At 36.9% G+C, this 16,254-nt stretch overlaps 1 protein-coding gene across 14 annotated transcripts in view; it reads right to left on the reverse strand.

Annotated features, from left to right (window-relative positions):
* Positions 1 to 486: 486 nt before the first annotated feature.
* The window catches only part of LOC105483569 (peptidase inhibitor 15), a 44,327-nt gene continuing 28,559 nt past the window's right edge, over positions 487 to 16,254 (reverse strand). For 5 of the 14 annotated variants that reach the window (XM_011744460.3, XM_071068086.1, XM_071068077.1 and 2 more), the window contains 2 exons: positions 4,702 to 4,783; positions 487 to 4,090 (listed from right to left, as the gene is read on the reverse strand). Coding sequence is in view for 3 of the 14 variants with exons in the window: in XM_011744456.3 (XP_011742758.1) it covers positions 696 to 731; positions 1,197 to 1,273; positions 4,032 to 4,090 (172 nt within the window). In the remaining 11 variants the exon portion in view is untranslated. The remainder of the gene's footprint in view (positions 4,091 to 4,701; positions 4,784 to 16,254) is intronic. The other 9 variants (XM_011744456.3, XM_071068074.1, XM_071068076.1 and 6 more) reach the window with 8 other exon arrangements.

A 16,254-nucleotide genomic window follows, 5' to 3' on the forward strand; every position in this document is an offset into this window, starting at 1 on the left:
CCACTAAACAGAAATGAAATATTTACAATGAAAAGATTAAAAATGTGTTTTAGTGGGTTGTTCAAGATGAAAGAGAAGACTGTTCTTCCAGGCTTCCAGCAGTTTTATCAGCAGGATTTTTACTAAGAACCTTTTTACACAGAATGAGAATAAATAATTTTCGAAGTCTCAGAGTCAGAGTCAATCAAGACCTTTGGCTCCAGAGTGAATACCATTATGCTATACTGCCTCTTCTATGTTCTGGAGGTTTTAGAAAGCCAGTATGAAGCTTGCTTGGACAGTACTGGGATGGAGCAGAAGGGTTTAGGAGGGGATAAGCTAAAAGTTCATAAAAGCCTCTCTCCTACCTACTCTCCTCCCTTCCTCACCCCTCTCCAGGACTAAGGATAAAGAAAATGAGAGCATCAGGGTTATTTGTCCAATAGATGCAAGTCTGAAGTTGGTCTAAAGTCAGGATATCAATTAAGAGAGAAAAACACATGCGTACACAGGAACTGTTAGGCATTTCACATTCTGGTACCTAGAATTTCATTTATTCAGCAGTGGTGGCTTGAGCCAAAAAAATGCAGTCAATCAACCTTAAAGTTTCAAGTTGAACTGTACATATGTAGTTTCACAGGAGATTTTCCATGATAATGTATACAAAGTCACAAGATGACTGGAGTTCAGAGGTGGAACTTCATTCAGTGGAAGGACTAGAAGAACCAATTAGGAGCCTGGTGAATGGAGACCTAAGGATAAAAAGGAAAAGCCAGCAGAAAAGGCAAACTCAAGTCCTGGAGGGCTAGAATACCAAGGTCCTAGAGTGACTGGTTGGAATGAATTCTTGTAATTTTGAATAAGAGTTGTACTTTCTCATAACAAAAGTAGAGCTTAGTCATTTTGAACACAGTTTCCCGTTCTTCAACTCCTCCCAATTTTCAATAGGATCAATCCAGATATCTGCCTTAGACAACCACCTCCCAGTAAAACCACCTCCCTAAGGACAGATGGATACAATTCTCTTGACTCACCCCACTGATCCCCACACCTTGCATGGACTATTCAGACAGGTCACAGTGATTCACCAAACTTGTGCCTGCTTGCTGTAAGTCAACTAATTAGAACTCCCTGCAGGTAATCTGCTTGGGTAATGCCCTGGACCCCAGTGAAGACTTTGCACCACAGTCCTTCTTTCTCTCTCATTTGCCTCTCACCTTCTGGTTGAGCCGAGTGTCCCCGTTCTCCCCTTCACATTGGCCCTGCAAAGTGTGCTGCCATCTTCTCTCTGAATCTGTTAAGTAATACACCATTTGTGTTATTTCATGTGTTTTGTTGTGTGGCCTTCTTTGCATCTCACCTGTTGGGCACACCCGAGCACAACTCTCCTCCTGCTCAGGGCCCTCCTAGAGAGTGGCTATCTTTGTTGGAATAAACTGAACACAGGCCAGCCAAGAGCTTCAAGGGCACCTGCTAGTATAAACAAGTTTCCTGTAAGAGAAACACCTGATCAGAGGTTAGACACTTAGGTATTAGGCCATCCACCAGGATAAAGGAGCATCCCATGAAAGGCATTCTGTAAACATCCACGACCATCTCCCCTGGAGCCATCAGGTCAGGGCTAGAATTATAGTCACTCTCCGGAGAGCGAGACCTCAAGACCAAATTAGAGGAAAATTTGACAGCAGTTGTGCATTAGTCCATTCTCACATTGCTATAAAGAATTACCTGAAACAGGGTAATTTGTAAAGAAAAGAGGTTTAATTGGCTCACAGTTCTGCAGGCTGTGCAGGAAGCATGGTGCTGGCATCCGCTTGGCTTCCAGGGAGGCCTAAGGAAATTTACAATCATGGCAGAAAGTGAAGGGGGTCAGGCTTCTTAGCTGGCAGGAGCAGAAGCAGGAGAGAGAGAAGGGGAAGGTGCCACACACTTTTAAACGAACAGATCTCATGAGAACTCACTATCACAGGGACAGTACCAAGAGGGAGAATCCTAAAGTATTCATGAGAAATCCGCTCCCATGAGTTAATCACCTCTTGCCAGGCCCCACCTCCAATACTGGGGATTACAATTTGATGGAGATTTGGTGGGGACACAGATCCAAACTATATCATGTAGTCCTATGGAAGTTCACCTAGCACTGATCTAAGTTCTCTTGTTGTCTTCTTGCTTAAGTAGAAGGCCCCAGACCTTTAGTGTTAGCCTAAGTCTTAAGTGACACTATCTGAGAGTTACGGGACTTAAAGACTGAAAGAGCAGTTGGTATTACAGAGCAACACAAAAGAGACTGTCCAATCCACAGGCCTATTTTGCAGCCCACCATGTGGCAGAAACTGGTCTAGAATATGGGATCCTCTGTGGCCAACTCCTCAGACAAGCCTCATTGACTGTCTTTCTTCGAGCTGAATTCTTACAAATAGGAGGAGAAGTAAGTATCATAAATACTGTAGCCAAAAATAAACCAAAACAATCCATGTATACAACATGTTCTGCCAATTAGACATTCCTGAATGAATCGATGCCAAAATATTGGGAACATAGAACAGCAAAAGACCCAAGCATGAGAGATTGCCAGGATATCACAATGGCTCATATTCCTTTGTCTTCACTCACACAAACTCACTTTCCAGAAACCTTCAGTTCATTCTCTCATCACCTAGTCCTGCCAGTGGTGTTGAACCTCTGTGGAAGAAGGGCAAAGTATAAAAGAAAACTTTTCCCACCTGTTACAAAGAAGGTCAGAGTGGCAGACTCCACTGGAAAAACCACTGGAGTGCAGAATAAGAATAAGATTCTTATTCTTCCACAACACCCAAAGAAGGTATTTTTTTTTTTTTGTATTGGTATGAGCTGAGACTGCAGAAGCCTCCATAAAAATGTCCCTGATATACTCATGTGTGCAAAAAGACAGAATATGAAGACAAGGGTGCTACCTGTAGTGTGTGAAAAACTCACATGCTCCTTAGAAAGACTGTGCCAACACTGAGGCCAACCCCAAATGAGAACGAGAGAATGGGTTTATTACAGCCATACTCCCCTCAGTGCCTTAGCAAAGCCTCCACCTCTTGTTTAAACTCTGAACCAGAGCAAATCTTTTAGGCACTGAAACACTTTTCCAATCACTGTTTCAATAAAGTAAATGGCTCCTTAAAAGACACAAAGAGCTAGTGGAACTTTAGAGTGAAGAAGTCGTCCAGTTTTCCATTCAATGTGGTGGAGAGAGTACAGAAAGGGGGCTAGTTATATTAAAATCAGGTGAGCCCATAAGCGTATGTGCAGTGAAGCTGGGTGGGCTTCCCTTGTTTATTAAGGGCTCAAAGTATTAATGGACTTACATACTGAATGCACAGATATGTTATAAATAGGTCAAAGAGAAGGTAATTTGTGTTTAGTTTTTTTGTTTGTTTGTTTTCTTTTCCCTAAGTTCTCTCTGAGCCAGAAATTGGTTTCCTACCTTTTGAAAAATTATTGTGTACAAGCAGGCACTGAGACCTCTGCCCAAGAACAAGCCCAGCTGCCGGCGGTGGTTAGTGGGAATGCTTATTTGTTCTTGGAAATGAAACCATCCGGGTGGGGTGGGGGTCAACTTTTGAACAAAACACTAAAAAGAAACAAATCTGAGGAATCTGGTGAAATTGAAACTTTTCATCCAAAGAAGATAATAATGACTGAATGGAAAATAATTTCATCCTCTCATATTTTGATTTCAAGAAGCATTGGAAGTTCTTTTATGGTCTAGAATTGCTGCCATAGCAGTGGATAATTGTGCTTGATTGGCAGTAGTTTATTGGAGATATTTCTTCTTTTAACCTCAGTTTAACTGATGGCAGTAAAACAAATTAACTGGAGAAATTGCTTTAAAGACAACCATTTTAAGTAAAAAGCCTGTCAACTAATTCTGGGTTCCTTTGGCTTCACATGCAAGAATAATCACATTAAAAAATAAGGACTGAAACTAATTGTAGGCATGGCCGGTTTCTAAACTGAGCTAAACTTGACTCAAGAGGATCCCTTCCAGGGGCTAACATGGTCTTACTAATGAACATACTTACATTTTAGGGGAAACATCAGTGTGGAATTTGTCCATTCATAGTCCATGCCCAGAAGCGCCCTGTTGTTTCCCATTTAGCAAATATGGGTGAAAAAGACAAAACACTACAAATTAGAACAGAAAAAACAGCCTTTCCTACTTATTGCTCGTATTGAATCAAGTGTGTATTACTGTTCTAGTTTCATAGGCTCTTCTTCCCATAGCAATAACAAGTCTTGGTAACATATTTTTTTTACCAGAAATATTTATTTTTTTCTAAAGTTCTCTCAGGATTCCATGAAAATTTCTTTGAAATATTTTTTTCCTTTTTGTTCATGTGAAAGCCTTAAGTGGAAGTGTACTGAAGATTTAATTCACTTTTATAAAATAAGTTAATGTTTTATAACACGAAACGATAGCAATAAAGGTATTTTGTGTTCTTTCCTTACATTGTTTCTCAAATCACTTCTATCCAAGTTTCTGCTGAATGATTCATCAATACAAAATCCGGGGCTTGCAAGGCAAATCTCAAATTAGGCCACTTTCTGTAACTACTTGTGAACCTTAGATAACCAGTAGACAAACTCCATCTTGTGACAAAACAACAACAAAAGTATTCTAAAGAAAAAGTGAACCTCGCTGACAAAGCAAAAGTTAACATTAGCTTATGTTTGTTGTTATAAAAATGTTACCTTGCATATTCTTTGACTTCTATTTAATGTTCCCCAACTTTCGGTCTGCCCTTTGCGCAAATCTGAACATCCAATTCGCCTTCTGGAGTAACAAAATAGCATTTATTCAAAAACCTATACCCATTTTCATTTTACTGCATTGTACTTAAATCACATATTATTTCTATTTTTAAATTCATATTGGAATTTAGTTAACTTCAGCATCTAAAATTGTGAATTAGAAAACTATTCCTACTTGCACAAAATTCTAGAATCAAAAAAGTTATCTAAGAAAACTAAAACCAAGTTTTGTGTGTGTGTGTGTGTTATACATGGTAGGTGCCAGAGGTATTTTAGCTGTACATAAAAGCAAATGCACTTTCATTGTTATATTTAAAATATATATTGGAGTCTTTATCAACCATCTATCAATGAAAACTCGAACTACTGAAACAAAGACTCTTTTAAACTTGAGGAAGGGAATCTCTGTTTGACAAGACTGTTATAAATTTGATAAAATCTCTAAAAGAGAATAATTTAAGTAGGAAAATAACCTACCAATCTTTCAATGGAGAAGGTGGGAAAACTCTAGTGGTTTAATACTTTTATTTACAAAATTAAAATAGCAAAAATGAAACCTTTATTCTGATTTGGAAGAATTAAAAAACTGTAAAAAAAACTTACTTAAAAATTTTTAAGAGTACATCAAAAATTAAATTATCTATAGCAAAACTCCTACCTTCAAGGGAGAATCAAAAACATTAATGCAAAAGTGTTTGATGATTTAGTGTCAAATGTTAGATCCAAAACCAGATCATTTCTCCTCATGTAATTATGAGTAAACATAGCAACCTATGGAGAATTCACCTAAGACAAGATTCCTTAATTTTCTTTACTCCAACTACATTCACTTGAGTTTTATTACATCTCTATGCAGTATTTTCAACTAATTATTCAATATTTAACTAAGGGCAATGTCATTATTCAACATTTATCAAATTTCATTAGTTCACTAGTCATCAGGTGAAGAAATTTCGTATTGGTTAAGAACATATTCTAACACAACTATTCATCCAAACCCTAGTTAGATTTAAAGTTAGTGCAAAGATGCAACCTTGCTTCTAGCCAAATAACAAAATAAATATCTTCAGAAACCCTCATACTTAAAATCATTAAAATTCTGTATAAAATACTTACTTGCTTTAGCGCATCACTGGACTGATAAAAAATGAAGGAATCTGAAGAACAATTTAATAAAAGGGGAAGCAACTGAATATTCTCATAGGAGACTTCAGGTAAATCTGGACCCCAGCAGTATAAGAGCAGATGAGAAATAAACCCAGCACACAGAAACGAACAGCAGGAAATCTTAGTTGACTTGATCTTGGCAGTAAGTGGTAAGATAATAAAATCGTCCTTGAGACTTTATAACCACAAGCTAGCCCTTACATGACCAACGTTTCAGTCTGAATCCACTCTATCTTGGCAGTCTGAAAAATTTGAATCCAGGAACTTAATTTAAAGTGGTAACTGAAGCAAAGCCCTATTAGAGAAACTCAGCTTCAGCCCAGGCCTCAAATAATCTACAGGTAAAGTTCCTGGGGTGCGTGTGTGTGTGTGTGTGTGTGTGTGTGTGTGTGTGTGTGTGTGGTTTGTGTGTAGGCAAAGGAGGGCTTTACGTAAAAAATCACAACTAAAACAAACCTGCAATTAATACAGATATTAGAATTAGCAAATGCAGACTATAAAATAACTACCTTTCATTTATTCAAAAAATTAAAAGAAGCCTATAAAAAATATAAATAGAATAAGATACTATAAATAATAACCAAGCAATTTTGAGTAAAAACCAATTAAATCTTGGAAGATAAAAATTTAAATTTTTTGTCAGATTTTTTAGAATTTGAATATCTTTTTCTTTTTGATTTATTCAACAATTCTGAATATAAATACTTTTTTGGAAGTGCACTATAAGTTTTTTCTCCTGGTTTATGCTTTACCTTTTTATTCTCTTGATGCCATCTTTTGATAGGCAAAGGTCTTAATTTTAATAAAATTCATTTATATTAATAAATAATTCTATTTTTTGAGTAAATGTTTATTGTGTCCTATTTAAGGAGTGTTTGCCTATCCCAAAGTTATGAAGATATTTTCTTAGGTTTTCTTCCAGAAACTTGATGTTTAATTTTTGCTTACAGTTCTGTAAATCACATTAATTTTTGTGTATGGTGTGAGGTAAGGCTTAATATTATTGGTTTGTTTTCAAATGGATAGTCAAATTATAAGGAAGAATTTATAGAAAATATCAACCTTTCCCCAGTGAATTGCAGTAGTACTTATGTCGTAAATCAGGAAACACAGACACACACACACAAACACACATATACATATGAGTTTGTTTCTGGTCACTCTATTTGAATTTGAGTATTCTTATGCCAATACTACACTGACTTACCTACTCTAATTGTAAAATTAATCCTGAGATCTGGTAAAGTACTTTCAATTTTGTTAGTTCAGTTCAAGACTTTTGGCTATTCTAGGTCTTTGCATTTTCCTGTAAATTTCATATTCAGTTGGTCAATTTACACACACACACACACACAGAGTAACTTTAGTAGGTACTACATTGAATTTACAGATCAACTAGGAGGGTACTGGCATCTTAAAAATACTGGGCTTTTCGGGGTCGGGCGCGGTGGCTCAAGCCTGTAATCCCAGCACTTTGGGAGGCCAAGACAGGCGGATCACGAAATCAGGAGATCGAGACCATCCTGGCTCACACGGTGAAACCCCCATCTCTACTAAAAAAATACAAAAAACTAGCCGGGCGAGGTGGCGGGCGCCTGTAGTCCCAGCTACTCGGGAGGCTGAGGCAGGAGAATGGCGTAAACCCGGGAGGCAGAGCTTGCAGTGAGCTGAGATCCGGCCACTGCACTCCAGCCTGGGCGACAGAGCGAGACTCCGTCTCAAAAAAAAAAAAAAAAAAAAAAATACTGGGCTTTTCAATGCTTAAAAATGATTTATAAATTTCAATTGATTTTTTAAATTTCAGAGTAAAAGTCTTACATGTATTTTATTAAATTTATAACTAAGTATTTGGTATTTTGGCATTATTATAAATATTTTTTAATTTAATGTTTAGCTTTTGTTGCTGATAGCAGAAAGTAAAACTTACATTTGCATATTCAATGACCTTGTCAAACATACTTATTAATTCTAATTATTTGTATATTCTTCTAGATTTTATATGTGCATAATCATGTCTTACATTAATAGTGCAACTCAAATATTCCCTTTCCTTTCTTTATATATATATATATTTTTCTTTGCCATGTTACACTGGATAAGACTTCAGTACAATGTTGAATAAAAGTGATGATAATACATATAGTTGTTTCATTCTTGGCTTCCATAGAAAATTGTTCAATATTTAACCAGATTAAATATGATGGTAGCAGTAAGACATTTGTTAATATCTTTTATCAGATTAAGGAGGGTTACTTTTCCAAACAATGAGAGGTTTTTATTATTGTTTTATGATAGTTCATTAATTTTATCAAATGATTTTTCTACTTCTATTTAAATGATATATGAATTTTTGTCTTTATTGTGACAATGATTAGAATTATATTAATTGACTTCTGGATGGCAAACCCACTTCAAATTGGTTTTGGATTTATTGGTTTCAAATTTTTTCAAATTTCTGGAATAAATATATTTTGGCAATAAAATACATAATAAGCTGTTCATATATATATATATAAATATATATATAAAGAATACAGAATCTGTGTGACTGCAATCTTTTGAAATTTGCTTAGTCTTGCTTTCTGGCCTATTATAGGGTCCAATTTGATAAGTGATCCATTGACACACATATAGAACATTGTTAAGCAGTTGTTGGATAAAGTCTTCTATATGTACAAATAAGTCATACAGGTGAGTCCGATCTTCTAGGTCTCTCTTGAATTTTTTTGACTGCTGATTCTGTCAATTATTGAGACAAGTGCTCCAACCTCCCCCGATGATTGTTGAATTCTACATTTTTTCTTTTAGTTCTGCCATATCTTTACATTGAAAATATATGGTTTGTTGCCTAAAACTTTATAATTGTTATATTTTTCCATAAAATCAAGATAAAATAACTTTTTAATGTAATTACTGATATACAAGTTGAATTGTAAAATCCAGCCATTGGTTCTCTGTGTCTCATCTTTGTTTCCTAATTCTTTCTTTTTGACTTCTTTTGAGTAATCCATTTTTCTCATTTTCCTGCTCCATTAGATTTTTATTTTTACATTCTTCTATTATTCCTTCAATAATTGTTCTAGAGATTATATGGTTTCTTAACTTATTACTTAAATTAATACAGCTACCATTTCCTAATCAATGCAAGACACTCTATTTTCCTCCCCACTTTGTATTATTGTTGTCATACATATTATTGTATATACATTATAAACCCCGTAAGACACCATTATTGTTCTCATTTTAAACAGTTAATACTCATTTATATTCCCTTTGTATTCACCTTTCTGGCATTATTTATTTATTCTTATAGTTTACTTTTTTCATCTAGTATCATCTTCCTTGTGTCTGAAGAACACCCATTAGTGTATTCAGGTAATAATTCTCTCAACTTTTTTCTTTCAATCTGCAAATATGTTATTTCATTTTTATTTTTGAATGATAAGGTCTACAGGTTTGGAATTTCAGTTTGGAGATTTTCTACTTTTAATACTTTAAGGATGTTATTCTTTTGCCTTCCATCATTCAAAGTTTCTACTGAAAATCACCCTTTGGTCTACTTCTTGTACCATTAATGACTATTGTCCTTTGTTTCAGCTGCTTTAAAGCCTTTCATTGTCTTTGATTTTTAGTAATATGATGTACTCAGGTGCCGTTTTCTTTTAATATGTTGTGATTAGAGTTTTAAAACTTTAAATATATTACCAAATGTCTTACATCAATTTGGGGAAAAAAATCTCATGATTATGGAGAACAGGAATAGGAAGAGAAGATTTGTTTCAGAGATCATCTCAGTCAGAAAGTCCAAGAGTCCATACCTACCCACAAACCCCAGGTCTTCCTAAGGTATACTTGATATTCTCATTTTATATTGCATTATAGGCCAGACGTAGTGACTCACACCTGTAATCCCAGCACTTTGGGAGGCTGAGGTTGGCAGATCAACAGAGGTCAGGAGTTTGAGACCAGCCCGGCCAACATGGTGAAACCCCCATCTCTACTAAAAATACAAAAAATAGCTGGGTGTTGTGGTGCAAGTCTGTAATAGCAACTACTTGGGAGGCTGAGGCATGAGATTCGCTTGAACTCATGAGGCAGAGGTTGCAGTGAGTTGAGATCATGCCACTGCACTCCAGCCTATGCAACAGAGGGAGACATTATCTCAAAAAAAAAAAAAAAAATGCGTTACAGTACATTTCGTTCTAGAATGTAGCTAGCTAGCTTTTCCACTAGTGAAATGAGTAGAATGCAAATAATGTGGACTGTTTTAATATGTAAAAATATGCATGTATATGAAACACATAGAAGGTGATACCTTTATACTTTTTATTTAATGTTTTGTTTGTGCATTGTGCTTAAGAAAAAAAAAACTAGGAAATAGGTGCTTTGAAATGCCATAAAAAATATTTATTTACTGGAGGGTATTAAGAATTATTTGAATTATAAAGTTATATTTTGCCATAAATATTTACTTAACAAGGGGATCAGCTATTCTATTGTAATTGGTATTTAAATTTATACTAAGTAGAAATGATCTTTGAAAATACTTTTTTGTTGTTGTTTTGTTTTGTTTTGTTTTCTTCTGAGATGGCGTCTCGCTCTGTCACCCAGGCTGGAGTGCAATGGCGCCATCTCAGCTCACAACAACCTCCGCCTTCCAGGTTCAAGGGAGTCTCCTGCCTCAGCTTCCCAAATAGCTGGGATTACAGGCATGCGTCACCACGCCCGGCTAATCTTTTGTATTTGTAGTAGAGATGGGGTTTCACCATGTTGGTCAGGCTGGTCTCGAACTTCTGACCTCAGGTGATCCACCCATCTTGGCCTCCCAAAGTGCTAAAATTACAGGCATTAGCCACCCCACCCGAAAATACTTTTAATTAAAGAAGAGCCTTGAACGATTTTTGAAAAAATGTACAACCTTATATCTGTTTCTTACTCTTATTTAGTCAGTGTTTCTCTTCAACTTTATTCTCAAGCATCTTTGAAAACATCAGCACACACTCACTGGTCCACTTGAAGTATGAATTACATTAGTTTGTCAAAGATTGGAAAACTAAAAACCATTCACATATTCTCTGCATTTGACAGACATTTCTTTGACAAACATTGTCTATTTCTCTACATTTAATATGACTAATGGAAAAAATATATTTAATATTCCTATAATGTAGCTACTCTAAGTTCCCATAAGTTTGCAACAGAAGTATGCCACTGCAGATAGCTACAAGAGTGGCATCTGTTAGTCACTCATGTACCTGCAGGTATATGACTATGGCAGAAAAAATATGACAGCTTGACCACAGTCCTGAACAAAAGAATCAATTCTTTCAATGGCAAATGGCTATTCTGTGCTAATAGTTTGTAATACAAAGATGACCCTAGCACAGACCTTGTTGTGTACTACAGATATTTTTAGGATGTTTATGATTATGCAGTAAGGGAAACTAGAAGGCAAATGCAAGAATAGAGATATCATTCAAGTGCTGTTTGGGCTCAAAGGAAAGTATGCTTGTAAATGGGGAAGTCAAAGACCCCCGGAAGAGGTAAAATCAAAGCCATGACAGATTCGTGCTGTCCCGCGCATGCCCAGGCAATGTCAATTGTATGAGACTCAGCAGAGATGTTGGGAAGTATGGAAGAGGATATAAGTGATACCAGGTATCAGTTTATCCTTAGAAAAAAATGTGAAGCATAGCAGCAATAAGCTGTAAATATAAATTCTGGCCTCAGCATGAGGGTAGTTAAATGAAAATAAAGGCTGTTTGCATTTATTCTATAAGGAGAAAGAAGCAAAGAAAAGTATTTGAACCACAGAGTGACATGTCAGGCTTGGCCTTGGGGATATGGATTCCTCATTAAACCACTCAAAGTCCCAGAGATAATAGAGCTCAACTAGGATAGTACAGAACTGAAAAAGAATTTCAAGAAAAATCAAATGAAAACTGCCTTAAATTCAACAGAAACAATGAAGAAAGACAATAAAAGTTCTAGTTATTTTCAGTGAAATCACACAGTTCTTTCAAGGCACAGTTGCATTTGAGGAAGAGTCAGCATCACTCAGGTATTGGCTCAAATTTTACCTCTTCAGCGAGGCCCTTCTTGACCAGCGCAGGTACCCATGGGCCCCTCATCCTCTCTGTCCTCCCGTTTCATTTTTCCTCCTAGCAATGATCTCCACTGGACATTTTATTATACACTTAGTGATTTCTATATTTCTGCCACCTACCACAACATAAGTTTCTGGCAGGTATACACATGCCTGATTTTTATTTTAAACAGTACCTAACATGTAAAACATGCTAAAAAATGTTTGTAGAATGAATGAATTGCAAGAGGCCAGGGATTAAGCAGGCAATTGGGATAACCTGAAGAATGAGAGAAAATATTTTTGAACTACCCATTCAACAAGGGATCAATAACTGGAATATATAAGGAGCTCAAACAACTCTATAGGAAAAATCTAATAATCGGATCAAAAAATGAAGTCAATGACTATGTGAGGCACATTCATGAGTCTGAGTGGTCAGGGACCAAACAGTGGATAAGACAGTGGCTGTTTTGTGTATGCTCTTCTGGGCTTGGAAGAAGAGTAAAACTACCAGAGAAAGAAAAGATGATTGACAGAGCAAGATCCTAATGAAGGTGACCTCTCTGCCTCTTTACAGTCTATTTTAAGCACGGTGAAAATAGTGATCCTTCTGAAATGTGTCAAATCATGGCACTTTTCTGCTTAAAACTCTCAATGACTTTCTCTTTCACTCAGAATAAAAGTCAAAGTCCTTACAATAATCTAGTCCACACAGTATTTTGTGACCTCCCTGTCCTCATTTTCTTCTTTTCTTTTTAATTGACACATAAGTGTACGTTTTATGGGGCACACAGTGAGGTTTTTTGATACATGTAATATATTGTGATCAGATCAGGCTAATGATCTCAAACATCAGTTTTTGTGTTGGCAATATTCAATATCTTCCTTGTAGTTATTTGAAACTCTATGTTATTGTTAACCATGGTAATCCTATGGTGGTATAGAACATAAAACTTATTCCTATTACCTAGCCATAATTCTACATCCTTTAAGAAATCTCTGGCCCCTTTTCTTTTTTCTTCTTTTTTTATTTTTTTATTTTTTACTTTTTTGTTTTTTTTTTGTTTTTGAGACAGAGTTTGACTCTGTCGCCCGGGCTGGCGTGCAATGGCGCGATCTCAGCTCACTGCAGCCTCTGCCTCCAGAGTTCAAGCGATTCTCCTGCCTTAGTCTCCCAAGTAGCCAAGATTACAGGCACCTGCCACCACGTCTGGCTAATTTCTTGTATTTTTAGTAGAGACAGGTTTCACCATGTTGACCAGGGTGGTCTCAAACTCTCGACCTCAGGTGATCCACCCAACTTGGCCTCCCAAAGTGCTGGAATTACAGGCGTGAGCCACTGCACCTGGCCCCCCTTTTTAATACTATTTTATTCTCCCCCTCTGCTGCATACCTGCGGACCAGATAGGCAAGGTCCTGCCACAAGGCCTTTGCCCTCCACCTTCCACTGCCTGGAAACTTCTTCCCAGCCTCCACATGGTAGATGGCCAGGTGTAATTGCCACATGGCTATCTATCTCCAGCAAATCTTTCGTATCTTTGCTGAAGTGTTACTTTCCTTAGGGCTTTCCTTAGGTAAAATTAAGCATCCTCCTTCCCTGTTCTTCCTCTGCCTCATCCTGCCTTATTTTTTCTCCATAGTGTTGATTACCCTCTGACATATTCCATGTCTTACTTTGTGTCTCTTGTCAACCTCTCCCTGTCTAGAATAGATGTTTTGCTAACACTATTACAAATAGTTACAAATCATGGTATAATGATTCACACTGCACACATACCATTTCATATTTTGCCAGTGTATCTCTGGAATGGATGTGTAGAAGAGGAATTGCTGAGTTAAAGCATAAATGCATACACAATTTTTCAGGATACTGATGGGTTCTAGAGCCGTAGAATTTTTACATACCTTTTCGCTTTTAGAATAAAGTATAGTTATACCATTTTCATATGCATATTGTCAGTAAAAAATCATTTTTGAAATAATTAACTACATTGTTCAATGTGTTATGTAGAAAGTCACAGAATGAATTTCTGTCCGCCCTTAAGTTTGGTAAAGTCCATGTGTTCCTTCATAAGCTGGCATGTTCCCTTCAATTATTAGGCTATCAATGAAGGAAACATGCCAGGACTTCACTTGTCCTTCATCAAAGGAGAAAGTTGGGGTCACACATATTCAACTGAGGATGTGTGCCACCTCTCTATTTTGCTAAGACAGGATCAGGTGGGACCAATCACTCCTGCAAAAGGTAAGCACGGCCCAGGAGAGAGTCAGTGCTCTGTGGGACCACAGTGCCAAGGTTGCTGTCTCAGAAGGACCTAGGGCAGAGTCAAATGACAGCAGGAATAGGTGTTGCTCATAAGAGCACAGTAATGCTGTATCTGGGAAAGCCAGTGTCTGCCTCGTCAGGGGGCATTGCCTCTCATGAGAGCGTAGGCTAATTAGTGATCACCAGTGGGTAAGACTGAATGCGGTCATCACCCCCCGCCCCATTTCTTCACCTTCAGAGATGTCCAAGAATGGAAGGATGAGATTTTGCTAGCATCAGTCAGGCCTCTGCGGGGCTAGAAATTGCAGCACACACACCTCACACACCTGCACATGCATGCATGCACATACACATGCACCGATCAGTGAATGGAACCCCACATCCTCTGGAGATGACAGAACTTCGCAAAATTGTGAGTGGAAAACCAGAGGCTTCAAATAGGAGGAAGTGAAGTGAGCAAGGACAACTAGCAAGAGAAAGAGAAGCTGAGAGAGAGCTGCAGGGTTGGGGAGAGATGCTCTTTGAAAAGGCTTCAGTTTGTGAGGCTCTCTCAATGGTAAGGAAAAATTTAAATGAAGTCTTAGATTCTGGTCTTTCTCAGCTGGCCTGTGAGATCAACCATCTCATTAGAGATGAAGGAGTTACCCCTCTACAAGAAAGAGCCACCCTGGGAGTCTCCAGCCTTGGGCAGATTGGTGGCCTGAGATGGTGCCTCTCCCTTAGAAAGGCTTAGACGCCCTCTCTAGGAAGGAACAAAAAAATATTCATGGTCAACTGCTGCAGTTTTCCTGAGTCAGGACTTCTTGATGTTCTTTTCTTCTCCCTCCATGGAAATATCTTTTATAATGATACCTCAAAATATTTTGGGGGATTTAGTGGCAAAAGAAGGAAAGAAGGAGGGAAGAAAATAAGAAAGGGAAGGAAGAAAGAAAAATAGAAAAGTTGGTGTTCAGTGATGCAGTAAAGATACAATCATTGTTGCTTTAGAAAAGTGAATTATCTCTCATCAAAACTGGTAGATGGTCCATCCAACAGGCCAGTTCATCTAGTGTCTAATCTACTTTAAAATTATGAAAATAAAGAAAACAATTAGATATACTTCAAAAACAACACAATTAATTATACTCTTTTATTGAAAGAAAAGTAAAACGATGGAGTTTAAAAAGCTACATTTGTTATGGTTCATAAGGACAGAGGTTTACACAGGTTTTATATATGTACACACTCACAACACTATATCACAACATCAGAAGCACCGTTTTTGCCACAGCATTAGGTAATGAATACAACAGTATATTTGAGGATTATATAAATATATGAGACATATTTAGATATTTTTAAAAAATAGTGTTTATATATATGCATCACAATCATCTCTAATTCTCAAAATATTATGGTACCAAAATTCTGTTTGTCAAATAAAACATCAGATGCTGCAGTATGTATCCAAGCACCAGTTTAGCACAGTATTTAATTCTCCTCCAAACTAAAAGACTGCTAACACGTACAAACTGAACTGAGTATTTCAAACAACCATTGGAATCATTTAGGCCCTCAAATTTTTTTTTTTTTTCCATTAGCTGATTGTTCTTAGAGAAAAAAGAGGGAGCTAAACCATTTAGATTAATGTTGCTCTGTGTAGTAGAATCAATCCTAGGGCTCAGAGAATATTCCTAGGCACTGGAGAAGGTGCGGGGAACAAGTAAGTCCATTTTATGTATGCTACAAGTTGGAGTTTTGCATGGGATTTAGTTCATAGAAAAGGTTCTACTGCTTTAAAATAAGTTTGGAAATATCAATTTGGAAAGTGCTTCAAGGTAAATCTTACTTGATCATGCTAACATAATTTCAGAAATCTGTCAAAACAGATTACAAAAGACATTACACCCAGATCACAAAAGAGATACACCCAATTATATACCTAAACTGAAGGTTTACAGGAGAGTATTATCTATATTAGTTACAGATGATA

Source organism: Macaca nemestrina, chromosome 8, assembly GCF_043159975.1.
Source record: "Macaca nemestrina isolate mMacNem1 chromosome 8, mMacNem.hap1, whole genome shotgun sequence".
Taxonomy (NCBI): Eukaryota; Metazoa; Chordata; class Mammalia; order Primates; family Cercopithecidae; genus Macaca; species Macaca nemestrina.